This window comes from Mustela lutreola, chromosome 1, assembly GCF_030435805.1.
Source record: "Mustela lutreola isolate mMusLut2 chromosome 1, mMusLut2.pri, whole genome shotgun sequence".
Lineage (NCBI taxonomy): Eukaryota > Metazoa > Chordata > Mammalia > Carnivora > Mustelidae > Mustela > Mustela lutreola.
Window position 1 is genome coordinate 285,795,796 of NC_081290.1, and position 15,107 is coordinate 285,810,902.

The 15,107-nt window shown below is 49.9% G+C and overlaps 1 protein-coding gene across 2 annotated transcripts in view; it reads right to left on the reverse strand.

Annotated features, from left to right (window-relative positions):
• Positions 1–15,107, reverse strand: part of TESMIN (testis expressed metallothionein like protein) — a 37,812-nt gene that overhangs the window by 19,837 nt on the left and 2,868 nt on the right. Inside the window, exons 3-7 of one of the 2 annotated variants that reach the window (XM_059149986.1) lie at positions 13,700–13,858; positions 11,553–11,673; positions 9,300–9,376; positions 5,398–5,489; positions 861–932 (exon numbers count right to left, since the gene is read on the reverse strand). In XM_059149986.1, the coding sequence (XP_059005969.1) occupies positions 861–932; positions 5,398–5,489; positions 9,300–9,376; positions 11,553–11,673; positions 13,700–13,858 (521 nt within the window). The remainder of the gene's footprint in view (positions 1–860; positions 933–5,397; positions 5,490–9,299; positions 9,377–11,552; positions 11,674–13,699; positions 13,859–15,107) is intronic. The other variant, XM_059149997.1, reaches the window with a different exon arrangement.

Below are 15,107 nucleotides of genomic sequence, written 5' to 3' on the forward strand. Positions count from 1 at the left end.
CTCACACACTAAGCCAGCGACCGCTCAAATGCTTTCACACAGCCAAGCCTAGTTTCCAGCATTGCTTTTTAAAAAATGAATGTGTCTTTACAGTGAACCGAGTTTCTCAGGTTCTGGATTTGGACCCACTTGTGTACCCCCAAGTCCCTGTCCCATCAGTGGAGCCCTCAGTGACTTCAGCAGGACTCTGCAAGGGAAAAACCACGTGGAGACAGTGTTAGCCATCAGGACGGGGATGTGTGCCCCCTCCAACTGTCCCTCTAAAGCTAGGCAGGCCCTCGGGGCAGCCACCTGGCAAAGCCGAGAGCCGGGCAGACGGCACAAACAGCGCCCCCGTGTGGCAGGCCCGGAGGGGTACGGGGGCCACCTCCTGCGTCAGCCACAACGCCCACACCCCCGCCCACAGCTCTGCCACAAGGCCAGCCCCACCGTCCCCCCACCGAGCCTCCTGCGAGCTGGCATCCCTGGGGGAGAACTTTTCTGAGAAAATTCACTGCTGAGTGAATACTACCAGTCCACCGAACTGGTACAAACTAGGATGCGGCAATGTCCCAGTGAACGCCCTGGAAGGGTGCCGCGGTTAGCACCCATCCCAGGGGCGGAGATGCAAACCCAAACCCAAGAAAGTCACACCACGCGAGGGGCAGGCAGGGTCCTTTGCTAAGTTAGTCGGTCAAGAGAATCCCAGGAGACCCGAACCAGGCTTGGGCAGAGGGCGCAGCGTCTCGCTGCTCTGGCCGGCGGGTCTCAGCTGTGGCCCCGCGCTGCTAGCCGCTGATGCTCATCTCAACTGTGTACCACTTACTGACTTCTAAACAACCTTATTTCTATTTAATAATGAAGGATTTGTGATTACTTACAATTTCAGACACTGGGATTTGGTACAGTTACATGGCTTTTTAGACTTTGTGTCCCATGAACTAAGAGTTACTCTATAAAGATTAAAAAAGAAAATATTCAGATCGTTACTCTTTAAAAGGGGAATTAGCTAAGCATCTGGTGTTTTGAACAAATACTGAAAATCTCAGCACCAGGCGCTCATAGGTACTACTTATCGGCGCCCAATCATGAAACGGACTTGCTGTGTGTATTACCACCCGGTGGGAGGCGCCCGGCCGAGCCCAGCTAGCACGCCCACAGTCCCCACAGGGTGCGCAACAGGACCCGACTGCTGTCCCCTCCCCAGGAAGCCTTCTGGACGTTCTTCCCTTGATCTGTTTAAACCCCTATTATGTGGGGACCCTCATGCCAAATAGCTCCTTTAGTTCAACCTTTTTGCATTTTCCCCAATCTGAACACTAACGGATAATAGAACTTAAATCGACCAATCGTCGTCTTATATCGTTCGGGCAGTGTCAGAGCTGTCCACGCTGCAGAGCTATCAGCAACGTCAAAGCAAGTTTTCAGTGGAGGCCTAATTGCTCTTGGGATTAGCCCAGGAGCCATCATGGGGGCATCAGAGGGGGACAGATGAGCAAGTCATAGAGGCTGAACATGAGGGGCAGCTGGGGATTAAAGTCGGGGAAGGCTCCCAAGCGCCGCTTTCCAGTACTGCTTGCGGAGGGAACTCCGCATCCTAGTTTTGTGAGACGTTTACTACGCTACGGTGAAAGGAAGGGACAAGTGCCCAAAGACAATGACGGGACGGTGACAGGGCTCTGCTGGGTCCCAGGGATGCCGCTTGGTCTGGGGGGTCCCTACAGAAACCACAGGGGACCTTGGCACACAGGTAACGTTTGCCAACAGTCTCCTGTCGCCGCACAGAGCGCGGAAGCACTGCGTGCCACCTGTCCTGTGGTTCTGATACAAATGCCCCGAAGACGGTGTGCCAGGCGGGCCCCTTTGCCTGTGCACTGCACACTCACACATTCAGCTCCCTGGAGTCCAGACTGGGGGAACCCTAAGTCCCAGCTCGGCCCGTCGTCCTCTGTACGTGGACGGTGGGTTCCTCTTGCGTGGGCGTGCTTGCCTTAGCAGCCTCCAGCCCAGCCCCACTGTCTGCGCTTCTGTTTAGCGACATCTCCACCCCCACCCCCACCCCCAAACACACTTGGCACCTGACTCATGCACGAGCTGCTGACTCTTACTTTTGGAGATTCTCTCATTTTAAGATAATGTCCCCAAACTATGTCACTGAATGCTGTATTAATTTATTATTCGTATAGTCTACTTTTCCCCTTTGTACCTAGCAGAGTGACAGCTTTATGTCCCCTCAGGTGCCCAGAGGTGCGCCTTGGAGCAGACGTGGGCTTTCAGAGGAGGGCGCGTCTCACCTACTTCTCTGCTCTTGTCCTTGGCCTCTCAGACCTCCCCCTACAGTGGGACACGGGTGGCCTGGCACTGACTATCCAGAGGAACCAAAATTCCTTCCTCTAAAAAATGGGGGTGGGGTGCGTGGAGACATTCCAGGCGTGACCTGCCGCGACTGTGGGAGGGCAGAGGACAGTTCAATGAATGTCCTGTGTCAGGAAGATACCAATCGGCATTTCCTGAGAGATCCTCAAGTGGTCAGGACGGTGATAAGAGCTTCAGGGGAAAATAAAAAAATACACATATAAAAATTTATAGTCAGTCCAGGAGGAATCCCGCAAAGAACTTGGGAATGAGATATATAAATATATAAATATAAATGAGATTGAAAAATTGGAGGACAGAAGATACGGTAAAATCAGCTGTCAGATTATTTGATACTGATTGGTAATGATATAAAATCCAGAAATGGTAGTTTCATCTGGATGGAAGAAGCTAGACTACTTTCGAAGGAGCTAGAACTCGCCACCACCGGTTAGGGCTGTGAGACTCGCTGTCCACCCCAAGGGGGTTTCAGCTGAGGTAGCCGCATGAGCTAAGGCGCCATAGGGGCGAGCACAGGGCACCAGGGCGGGAAGAGACAGGAACTGAACCGGGGACAGTCCCACGGCTCTGCGGACACTGTCCACCCTCCTATGCCAGTCCGAAAACTAAGGGCTCGGGAGAGATCCTCACAATTCCGCCTCAGGAAAGCACGAGAAATGAACTCCACCGCACGAGGTATGACCTCATCTTTATGAAAAAAAATGTTCAGAGAAGCAGGCTCGTGAGTGTCCTTTATTACGACGTTCATTGCGCTACAAAAGTCATAGCGTCAGCGCTGTGTCAGAACTCACATTAACACCTGACTGAGGACAGGATGACGAAAGCCATACGTACGGAGTGACAGGACACAAATTTTTACTGAAAGGGCATTTTCAGGAGTATGATAAGCTAGTTAATAAGTTAGCCGGTTCCCCACCCAGCTCTGGAGAGCGAGGACACAGTGAGTGGCACCTGAGGACTACGGGCCCCGAGGCTCCACTGACCGTCACTGCGCTTTTTTTTTTTTTTTTTAAAGATTGTATTTATTTATTTGACAGACAGAGATCACAAGTAGGCAGAGAGGCAGGCAGAGGGAGAGAGAGGAGGAAGCAGGCCCCCTGCTGAGCAGAGAGCCCAATGTGGGACTCGATCCCAGGACCCTGAGATCATGACCTGAGCCGAAGGCAACGGCTTAACCCACTGAGCCACCCAGGCGCCCCGTCACTCCGCTTCTGTGTCACCGGCGTGGTTAGAAACCTTTGAGCCATACTGAGCCGACAGAGCTTCCTTTCTGAGGTCTACAGACCTAATCTGACCTTGTTATCTCGTGGCAGTCAACAAGACAGCTAATGGAGCACCGAGGGAGGTGACGGGGGCGGCCAATCAGTTGCAGTGGGAGGTCACACAGGACGACACAAGAGCGAACGGGCTTCTGCATGCGCCCTTGTCACGAGGCACACGCTGCCAGAGTCCGTTCACCGTCAGTGCTGCGGTGCCGAGATCAAACTCACGCAGCTGACTCAAGGCAGTGACATCAACTCAAGCGATTCTTTGCAGCAAAACCCCACAAACACAAGGCTCATGTTCCTGGCGCTTCATTTAGAAGAGAAAAGTGTTTTAAGACCCGCGTAATTACACCAAAATAAAGAAAACTGCGTGACCGAGAAAACCGAGGCGAGCCTGGGTTCCAGGCGGAGTGACACGACACGGCAATCCTTCCTACTGCTCGCCCACGAGGACCCGGGTCAGCCGTGCCACGGAGAAGCCGCAGGTCGCGCCGGGGCTCCGAGAGAGCGCACACTCGGAATGAAGCGTGAGAAGCGCCAGATTCCCGCGGCTGCTCCGGACGCTCACGCACACAGCGATCCCGCACTGCAGGCCCGATGCTCCCAGATCCCACGGAAGAAAAAGGGGTGTCTTCTGGATGGTGACATCTTCGGTCGCACAGTGTAACCAAAGACGGGGTCGGGGGAGGACCTGCCAGCAGGATCTAGCAGTGACTTATGTGGCGTCTGTTTGGTCCAGAAGTGGGAAGAGCCACGACGGCAGGACCGAGTCCAGTACCAGCAACGACCTGCCCTCCCTGATCCGTGCCCAAGAGAGTGGGCAGGGAGGATGCCCAATCCCGTTAAACGAACCGAAAGTCGCCTGCTGAGCCTCCGGGCGACAACCGCCGAAAGACGGACTGATAAAACCGCAGCAGCCGCGACCCACGCGAGCCCCCCGGCGCACCCCGCGGCCACGCAGCCGGGAGGCATCAATGCCTGCCAAGTGGTCCTCGGGGCCTTTCGCGCGGCCCCCGGACAGCCCTCCACCCCCTCACCGACGCCACAACCAGCACCGCGGGGGCCTGGCGCGCCCAGAGCCCACAGTGGACGTTTCACAGACGGCTGGAGCCGAGGGGGACGTCCGACCACTGCGTGCCGCAAACTCACGGAGGCAGGAGTGGACCGATCTCCATAACCACCTCAAGGACCCACGAGCGGAAAGGGCTGCCCCGTCCACCATTCGCACGTGAAAGTCAACTCAACAAGGAGTTCCAACCAGCTTGGTTAGTTTAATTAGTTACAATTATAGATACGACTTTCAAATGTTAAGACAAGGCCCCAGCTAAGGGCAGCCCACATCCTCGTGGAGACCGCGAGCCTCGGCACCGGCCTCCGAATGCGGGCTGACCCAGCAGGGCGCGGCGGCCCGTAAAGGCACACTCAGACCACGGTCAAGGTTAAGTGGCTGCCACATCATTACTCATGTTGATGATCGCGAGAAAGAAACAGAGCGTTTCTGTTTAAACTGATGTGAGACCAAGACAGAGCTCTGGATGGCAGTGAGCCTTCCACCGGCGCGGACAGCGGACAGTGTGGAAGCCCTTCCAGCCACAAACCAGACACACACAGCGACACGGCTAGTACCACTGCTTCATATAAAATACAGTTTTTAGAGGTCACGAAGGTTTACTGGTAAAGCTGATTTTAGAACTTAGAAAAAAACCACCACAGTACCCAAAAGCCTCTTAAACTCTTCTACTAAAGTAAGTGACAACTGATCGCTGTTAATCCTTACCCAGCCAAGGTTAGCTTCGGGGGTCCTGGAAGAGCAGATCCCGAAGGGAAAGCAGACCCGTTGACTAGGGATGGTAAGGCTCCGTTTTCAAGCTGTGGAAAGTCAAAGCAAACATATTTGTCATTAGAACATGTTTCGTAAGTTCTGTCCAGCCAACATCTAGGTCCAGACAGAAATGACTGGTTTTCTTCTGGAGGTTTATATCACAATGGCCTTGTCACCACGACGGTTCCCCTTGCCCTGGAGTGGGCTCCGGCCCAGGCTTCTCTGCAGCAGTGGGCGAGCCCAGCCCAGTGTGTCCCAGAATCACCTGGCCACTCCGGCCCGGGGAGGGGAGAGTCCTGCCTGTGTGGACCAGGGGTAGAGGGGTAAGGAATTGGGGCCCAGCCGGCCACACACAGCTGTTGGGCACTGGCCGTGGACACTGGAATGGACCGTTTTTTCCATTTTATGACTACAAACTGTGAGTTAAATTAAATCACAAACTTCTGTACACGGAAACTGTTCTTTGACTATGATGACATTCCTGGTATAACGTAAGAGCCCTGGACATCTCAAGTCTTGTCAACCATTGGTGTCTCATCTAGTCAAAAAAAAAAAAAAAAGAAAAAGAAAAAAATGTGTCGCCAGTTTCCACAAGTCCAAAAGCCATGTCACGACCTCTGTCCCCTCCGTGTCCTTTGCTTTCCGGGCTCTCATTTATCTTTCTATTACTCGTTAGCTTGGCTCACAGATGATCGTCCCAAGAAAAGGAAAGTGCGGCACAGTCAGCCACGACCTCCTGCTCTTCTGAGGGAAGCCTGGAGACACGCCAAGAGTCGCATAGCTTCAGGCCGGGAGACGGTTTGCCGGCGTCACACTTCAGTCCTATCCTTGGCCCTCCCTCCCCCGAACACTTGAAATTTCAGTCCATTTTATATACAGAGTATGGTCTTGGGGGGCGTCTGGCCTGCTGAGCCGGAAGGGCACCTGACTCTCTCAGAGTCATGAGTTGGAGCCCCACGTTGGGCGTAGAGATTACTTAAATAAGAAAAACTTAAAAAAAAAAAAAACTACAGTTTTAGAAAAACAGACATTTTATTCATTCTATTTATTCTCTCTCTTCTGCCTCTTACTGTGTGTCATCACTGCCTGTGGGACTTGAAGACCCTGAGAAGCCACCCTGGGTCCACGTGCTTGAGCACTAGGCCCCATCCCTCCAGGGATCCCCATCCCTCTGGGGAGCCTCACCCAGGAGCCCCTCTCAATGTAAGGAGGCCAGTGTCCACAAGTTACTCGAAACTGTCTCTTCCCCATCACCCAGACATCAGTGGGGCCCATGTTCCCAGAGGCGGTCCGGAGTTTGGGATTCCTTTTCAGAAAGGATTTCACAGCTCCCAGGATTGAGGCAATCCTTCACATAAACCAGGGTACAATTTCTCCTTTCCCCTTTGCTTATTTAGTCCCAAAGTAAAGCCGAGAAAAAGGGAGGACCTCAGGACGGCATAGGTAGTTAATCTAGAGTGACTTTATGCTGGAACCCATGACCTTCTTCAGCAAGCCTGGCCTCTTAGGAGCAGGGGCGGAGACTCTCGGGCAGTCTCCTCAGTCACATCACCTGGGCTCTTGCTAAAACGAAGATTCTGGGTCGGTGAGACTGGGGCAGGACCTGAGATCCTGCCTTCCTGCCATGTTCCCAGATAACGCCCAGGCTCCTAGTCCGTGCGCCACACTGTGAGTTGCAAAGTGCGACTCTTGATCTCACAGCTGTGAGTTCAAGCCCCATGTTGGGTGTAGAGATTACTTAAAAATAAAATCTTTAAAAATATACAGAATTGGGAGTTTGGCAAGGAAGCAGCAAACATATGGCTAAAGGGATTGCCTCAAGGTCACACCGGGTAGAGGTCGGGGCAGCCAACACCGGGACAAGAACAACACAGCCAAGACAAGATGGGGAGCAGGTGGAAAGCAAGGAGGCTGCGGTCCGAAACAGCACTTCTAGTGCTCGCTTCGGCAGCACATATACGAAACAGCACTTCTAGGGCACGACCTTAGCGGTAGAGCGAGTCCAGTGTGCGCCTGCCTGGTTGGGGCTGACACGGTGGGGAAGGAAGGGGGGAGGAGTGGAGGCGGCCAGGAGGCCGGAGGCTTGTGTGCAGGACCCGCGAGAGTCTGCCTCGGGCGCCCGCAGGGTCACAGCTCAGGATCTCCCGCACTGACCGATACAATATTGAGAAACAGTTACTGACACACTCGACAAACATCCGACTCTGCTTACACCTGCTGCCTCACGGGTCTCCTCTGGTCTCAAGGCCTTAAATGCCATCTACGCCCTGGTGACTTCTTCCCTCCAGCCCAGACCTTCCTCACACTGATCTCCGGGCCCACATGTCCCACTCCTGCGGGCCACTGTCACTCAGATGTCTCAAACGTAACACGTCAAGGCCAGTGAACTCCTAGTCTCCCTCATAAGACGTGTACTACCCTCAGCTCTCTGGATGGAAGCACCATCTTTCTGTTCGTTCTGGCTGAAACTGTGGGGGCATCCATGCTTCCTCCCTCTCCCTCTCTCTCTCTCTCCCCACACCCAGTCCGTCACAAGCCCTGCCAGCCTGTAGGGGATCTGGACAAGCTGTTTCTGCTCCGCTGGCCCCGCTTGGTCGGAGCTGCTGTCATCTTGGCCCTGCCCCCCCCCCCCCCCCCCGCATTACGGGACTCTCCCGGTGGCAGGGCCCCCACACCCACTCGGCCCCACCCTTCCCCAGCCCCATGCCTGCTCCTCTGCCACCCCCTTCTGCTACCTTCCTCTTGCTCCCTCCATCCCCGCCCCCTGGCCGCCTCCTCACTGTCTCTACAGCAGGTTGACCCTGTATTGTGCTCTTCTGCTTGCCTGGAATGTTCTCCCCCGTGATGGTCACGCAGCTCACCCTCTCCTCTCAAGATTTTGCTCAACCGTCACCTTCTCAGTGGCGCGACCCGTGGCTGGCTTCCTGCCTTGCCCCCGTGGAAGCTCTGTGCCCGATGCCTGTCCTCTGCTCTCCCGGCACACAATGTAATTACTACATTTGCCCAAGTTGTGTGTCTCCCACACTAAAATGTGGCTGCAGGGGGCAGAATCACATGTTTTCTTTTGTTTTGTTTGGGGACATCACTTAGCATTGGCTCCCTGATGTGGTCCGAGTGCTCAGACCGGCACCGGCCCTACAGAAAGTCACTCTGTGTGAGCGCCCTGTACGTGCCAGGCTTCGTTCCAGGTCTCAGTTTACAGAGACAAACTAGGCTCACAAGATCTCTACTCCTGCGGACCCGGCACACCCGTGGGGAGATGCAGACAAATAGACAAACCAGGAAAACGCAAGACCGTGACAGTGCTGGGCAGAGAAGCAGACAGGTGCAGTGACAGCGACTGGCTGTCCACACTGGGGAGTCACGGAAGTCTCTTCTGGGGTAGTGACCCTTCATATCAAGACTTAGGGAAAATAACACATTTGTCTTATATTTAGTATGTGCATATTGTGGTACAATCATAAAAGCATTTTAAACTCTAAAAAAGCATTTCCATTCTACCGAGGAAGGTAAGGAATGTTCTACACCAAACGGGTGGTGTGTCCTGCTAGATGGACAGCAGGACTGCAAAAAACGAGCTCAACAAATGGGGTTTCGGAAGGTTGGTTGGTCTGACGGCTGTAGGAAAGTGCAAGAAAGCCCAAAGGGTTGGCCCAGAATTGCCTTGAACCTGTGCCACTGCCTCCCAACCCCCAGTGTCTGACCCAGTAGTGAAGGTATGGAACACATGGTAAAGGTTTCACTGTAGATTTTAAAAGAGGATAAATTATATTTCCTGAGTAATTCCAACTTCAACAATTGAAATTTTAAGAGAAAATAGTGCCCAACTGTAATTTTTTATTAAAACAATGACTCACTTGTTGTGTAATGAGATTTAATTTTGCTGGTACTGGCAAAAATCTTCCTACTAAAGTAGTCATTGGTTTAGCGACATCTGTAAGGAAGACAATTAAAATTAATCGATACCATATATTGTTCCTTTTCTACCTGCACATGGAAGAAAGTACAAAAATGATCATGTGTCATGATTTATCATGTGCAAAATCATTTAAACTTACCTTGATCCTATTTTTTTTATTCTGTAAAAACTTTTGAGTCAATATTATTATTATTATTATTATTTTTACATATTACATCTTTTTCTTGGTCTTAAAGCTGCTTAATTTAAGCTTCCAGGGTTAGTCTACTATGCTAAAAACGAAACGAAGCGAAACAAATCTGTGGCTAGTGGCCAAGTTCCCACGCTGTGGCTCCGTGCAGGGGCCCCTGGGAGCCCCAGCCAACTCGCCAGGGAGGCCCTGGATCCGTCCCACTTTCAAGGAAGGCACAGCGACATCTGTCGGACATCGCGTGAACTACTTTCAATTTATGTGTGCTCTTTTTTTCAAATGGTTACTAACTTGCTAGGATGTAAATACTTATTGGGCTCTTTGGACCAAACTATTTAACTAATGGAACGGATTTGTATATCTTTGGTGTAAGTGTGCCGCGGAAAACATTCCTGACACAGGAAAACATTCCTGACACACGGAAGGCTCTGCAAACCTCAGTGCCGGTGAGCAGAGGCAGAGGGAGAAACGTGTCTTAGCGTCTTTAGTCACTGATCAGCTGAACACATTCCCTGCTCCCGGCTCACGCATCCTTTGAGCGATGATACCTTGACACTTCGGTAACCAGGATGTGTTCATCTCATACTGGTATTTCATACGTCCATGGTGACAGGGTTATGATTCTATGACAAGGAAGTATGTTTGAAGAACACCATATAAAGCCTTTCCTTTTGTGAATCTAAAGGCATTAGGATCGGGTCATGTTCCAGAAGGAGGGGAATTAGGAAAGAAGCCTTCCCTGCTTGTGCAGAGGATCAGAGGTCGCTCTGACTTACAGGAGATGGAGCCAGAAGACCGTGGTGGGCATGGACAGAGGGCTTCTGGAAGACTAAACTCCAACCCTGATTCCGTACCACAGAAAAGCAAATGTCTTGAAGGCATTTTATCTGTCCCTAAATAAAGAGACTATCAGTTTGGAACAGGAGTTACAGTATTTCCTCTAGCCCTGAACTCTGTAGTGCCACTGAAATGACATCTGTATTTAATATTGATTTAAATTACTGGCAAGTACAGCATGGGGAACCCAGTCAGTAATATCACATCAACTTCGTGTAGCAGCAGATGGTAACTAGACTTACTGTGCTGATCGGTTCCCGTGTACACAAACTTCAAATCACTGTTGTACAAACGAAACTAATACAATGTGGTAGGTAGATTACACTTCAACAACAACAAAAACAAAAATAAATAAACCATTGATAAGATCAATAAAACATCTGATAATTTAAATATTCTGATTAACTCGAGATTTAGATTAACATGATTATGTTAATCTAAAGAGATTAACACACAGAGATACCTAGTTTTCAAGAATTAGGGTCTAACTTTTGTAAATACAATCCTAAGGCTCTGTTACTTATTCTTTCTTTAGTCATTTAAAAGTAAGTTGAAAATAACTAAGGACTTCTAGGCCATATATTATTATTATGTCAGTTTAAAGATGTTTCTGAGAGAATGGCAGAGAAAAACCAGCACTTGATACATTTTAAAACTCAGTGATGATTAAAGTGTACTCACTCAGTTCTCGCTGATTACATGAAAATGTCTCGTATATATTGTATATTAATATAATTAATATATAAATTAATAGTTAATTAATAATATATTAATTAATAATTAAGACTGTATATTAAACTGTATACAGTGTGACCACACCTGAACCGCCAACCCCCTGCCCAGCCTAGGAAAGGCTGACGGCCCAACCCAGTCTCCTTTCGACACATGCACATGTCGTAACAGCAGTCACCTGTTGCGGTCACACGCTCTCTGCAGCTAGCCAAGTAGAGGACAACTATCCAACAACACAATGTACGTAAATTAGTCTATAAAGATTTTTATTTCTATTCTTAGTTCACTTATAAGGGCAAACAGATTTAGCAAGTTGCCTAGTTAACAACCTAACCACCTACTTTACTTTTACTCTTTATACAAAGCCAAACATAATCACTTATCAGCTTACATATGATATATGACATAAGTTTTTATTAATGTACTCTGTACCTGACTGTAGATAATTATTTTGGTCTTGATACTGAGGAACCAAATGAAGTGCTTTTAGTTCTCTTGTGCCAGAATTGTCTATACACAGCATTTGTGTACCCCCTTTCAACTGACATATCACCTAAAATGAAAAATAATGATCAGGTTTCATTTTTAAAAGATATCCAGTAATACGAATCTAGATGAACTTAAATCTGAGAAAGTAACTTTAATCTAGAATTTCAGTTTTAACGCAAAACGGCAAGCTAAAATCTGTCCTCCATTTCTTACTCCACAGTAATATGTTCTCTGGAGGAACCACAGGGCAAACCCCCCCCAGGAATTGTTTTGTGAGATGTGTTCTGTGTGTGGATGCAAGTTCCTGCTTGTGCCTTCCTCTACCGGTGTCAGCCCGTGGAGGTTTAGGCCTCGGCGACCTTGCACTGGGCTGTCTTCACCATCCTTACGCTCCACTGTCTGCCTCAACGAAGAGTGCGGGGACCTGCCCCCCCAGCCCCACTAGATCCGGTCAACTGGAGGAAAAGGCTCCGTCCCCGACTCTACCTCTGGAGCTGGTCACATTCTTAGAATAGTCTTATATTTTATGAGGTATTTTTCCTGCTCCCACACATTATTATTTTACACGTGGGGTTCTTATTAAACGTCCATTTATTATATTTCCTACAAGTACAGTTTAGAAAGGTTAATCCAAGAACTGGAAGGTTCTAGGAAGCCATGTCTGTCATCCTGGGCCTGACTGGCACTCTCAGATCACCTCATTGGATTCTGACCATAAACGATTCCTCAGTGAGCCAGGTGGGTCTGTGAGTCAAAGACACAAGTCAAGCAAAGCACAGTTGGAACCTTCCCGGGGTGCAGTCCTGTCCCAGGCCACGCAGCATGCATGTGAAGGCAAGAGAAATCAGAGTTTCTGCCCAGACAGCTTCTAATTCTGATGGTCAAACCACGGATACCCAGAGAAACTGTGGTTTCCAACTCTAGGTTGCCTTTGGGTTTCCCAGACAGGAAACCCCAAGTAAGCACCCAGGATCGATGTTAGCAGAATGACACCTGTAGAACCTGTGTTAACAAAGTCACTGGCTCAAACCTTCACATCACCCTGATGTTGGATAAGAGGCTAGTATTCATGTTTGGTTGGCATTTTATTTGAAGTCCGAGGATAAAGTTATAGTCACACACACACACACAGAGGTACACAAAACTGGGAGAAAGAATGGGTTCTCCTGGGCTCTGCCATGCCCTCTCCGGCAGGAGCGTGTGCACGCTACTCAGTAGCCTGGTGTAACTACAGGAATTATCCTGCTCACCTGCTCCAGGCGTCACGGACAAGCTCTGCTCTCCCAACCCACACACCCAAGCAGAAGCACAGACAGACAGGCAGTACTGGTACACGCCACAGCTAAGCCAAAGTTTGTGATGAGCTCATTTTTAAGTTAACTCCTAGTTAAAGGATGTGCCTTAGAGCTTAGGTCACCCTTCTTGGGATAAAGAGCTGCCAGGGAAAAGGCGGCCTCTGGTTCTTTGGACTGTTCGCTAGAGGAAGAGTCAGGGCTGCTTCTCCGGCTCGCCTCCTCCCTAGTCCTCACTCACCACACTCAGACCTGGGGTCCCAGATGCACCACCTACAAGCAGACCATGTAACATCTCTCTTTTCTTATCCATGAAATGTAGATAAAAATAATGGCTAGCCTACAGCGTTGACAGGAGGATTAAATGAACCACACAGGTTACAGACTATGTCACGCGAGTGTCACTTGGTATTATTAGGAATTTGGAGGCAGGCAGGCAGGGAAACAGCCACAGAACCCCAGCTCCCTCTACCTGCCCACCTGCCAAACCACATCGTTCTAAAGGCTGCCTCAGCCCAAGGGGACTTGGGGCTACCCTCCTTAGCAAGGACCGCAATGTCCTAATCTTTGTTTGGTTTGCTAAGACCCAGGAACTGGGAATTCCAGAGGTGAGTGGAGCATTACGGTTTTAATTATGTTCCTCTTTTGATAGATGAGGCACTCAGCACTGCAGACTCAACAAGGAAACAGAACGGAAAACCAGTGACCGAAATCGACGAGTCCTATTGAATTAGCAATGATCAGAATCAAACATTTAAGATAATGTCAGTCAAGACACATTTTCTTTGGCATCATTACCATTGGGTTAGAGTCCTTCTTTTGAGAGCAGCCAGAGGCGTCCTCGGCTTCTTGCGACGAGGGGAACTTGCAACAGGATTCTGGACCAAGAGGGTTCTGAAAAGTTGCTTCCTCAGGATTGTTACTTATAATATTACCACCTGCTTCCTTTATTTCCACCTTAAAAAAAAAAAGCAATTGTTATTTTAGAAACCACATTGTGGACACCGGTTTTCACGGATGCATACTGTTTGCAAAGGGAAGAGCCCCCTTAGCTTTACTTCTCTCCTTCTCATTCTCCCTATGTGGGAGCAACGAGGAGTGAGCAGTTATCTGACCAGCCTCACAGGGAAGGAAGGACCCTGAGGACCAAACCCCTCTGCCCACGAAATATGCAGGTGAACCTTCCACGCGGTGCTCATGCTGCTTCCAGCACACGGCATAAGGACCTGAGGAGATGCCCCAGCTGGCCGCGTGCCCCTCAAGGGGCCCAACAGCCCTCCCTTCTCTAGGACCCGGCAGACTGGAGGGATCTTCCTTAACCTGGCCTCCAAGCTGGCCCTTTCTCACCGTTCTTAGTGTGCTCATTAAGTTGTATGAAACTTAATGTTGATTTGTTTTCTTTCAAGAAGCCTCCGATCCTTGCCGACATATCAGATTTAATATTGATCGTGTATTTATAGCAGAGCTCACCATTACAGAACAGCGGTGTCCTGACTGGACGGCAGGACTGTAACAAGTGCTAAGGGCATGGGGAACAGCCAGCTTTGTCTCTGAGCCATCTTCTGCAACAGCTGCCAACTCACCGACACACGGCAAGGTCACCAGCAAGAGGGCAAAATGCCAGTGATGCTGCTGAAAACTGGTGAAATTTAAAAACTAAAGACTCGATGGTTAAAAAAATACCATCAGATTTGAGGGTTCCAAAATTGTGAGGATTCTTTCTACATTTGCTAAGAATGCAAGGAGGATTGGGATGACATCGGCCGACCCCTCCTGAACCTCCATCGGCCCTAGAATGCCCATTGCAGAGTGCAGGGGCGCTTGCCAGAGGCCAGGAGGCAGGTCCTTCCAAGAAGACGGTGATTCTAGGGTAACAATCTGAAGACCTCATTTAAAATCACAGCATGGGGGCGCCTGGCTGGCTCAGTGGGTTAAGCTTCTGCCTTCAGCTCTGGTCATGATCTCAGGGTCTTGGGATCGAGCCCCACATCGGCTCTCTGCTCAGCAGGGAGCCTGCTTCCTCCCTTCTCTCTCTGCCTGCCTCTCTGCCTACTTGTGACCTCTATCAAATAAATAAATAAAATCTTCAAAAAATAATAAAAACAATAAAACCACAGCACAGATCATGATCTTTCTAGGTGTGGCTGTGGACGCAAACTTGGAGATGTCCAACAAATAGTGAAATCAGCGACCTGCACAGATAATA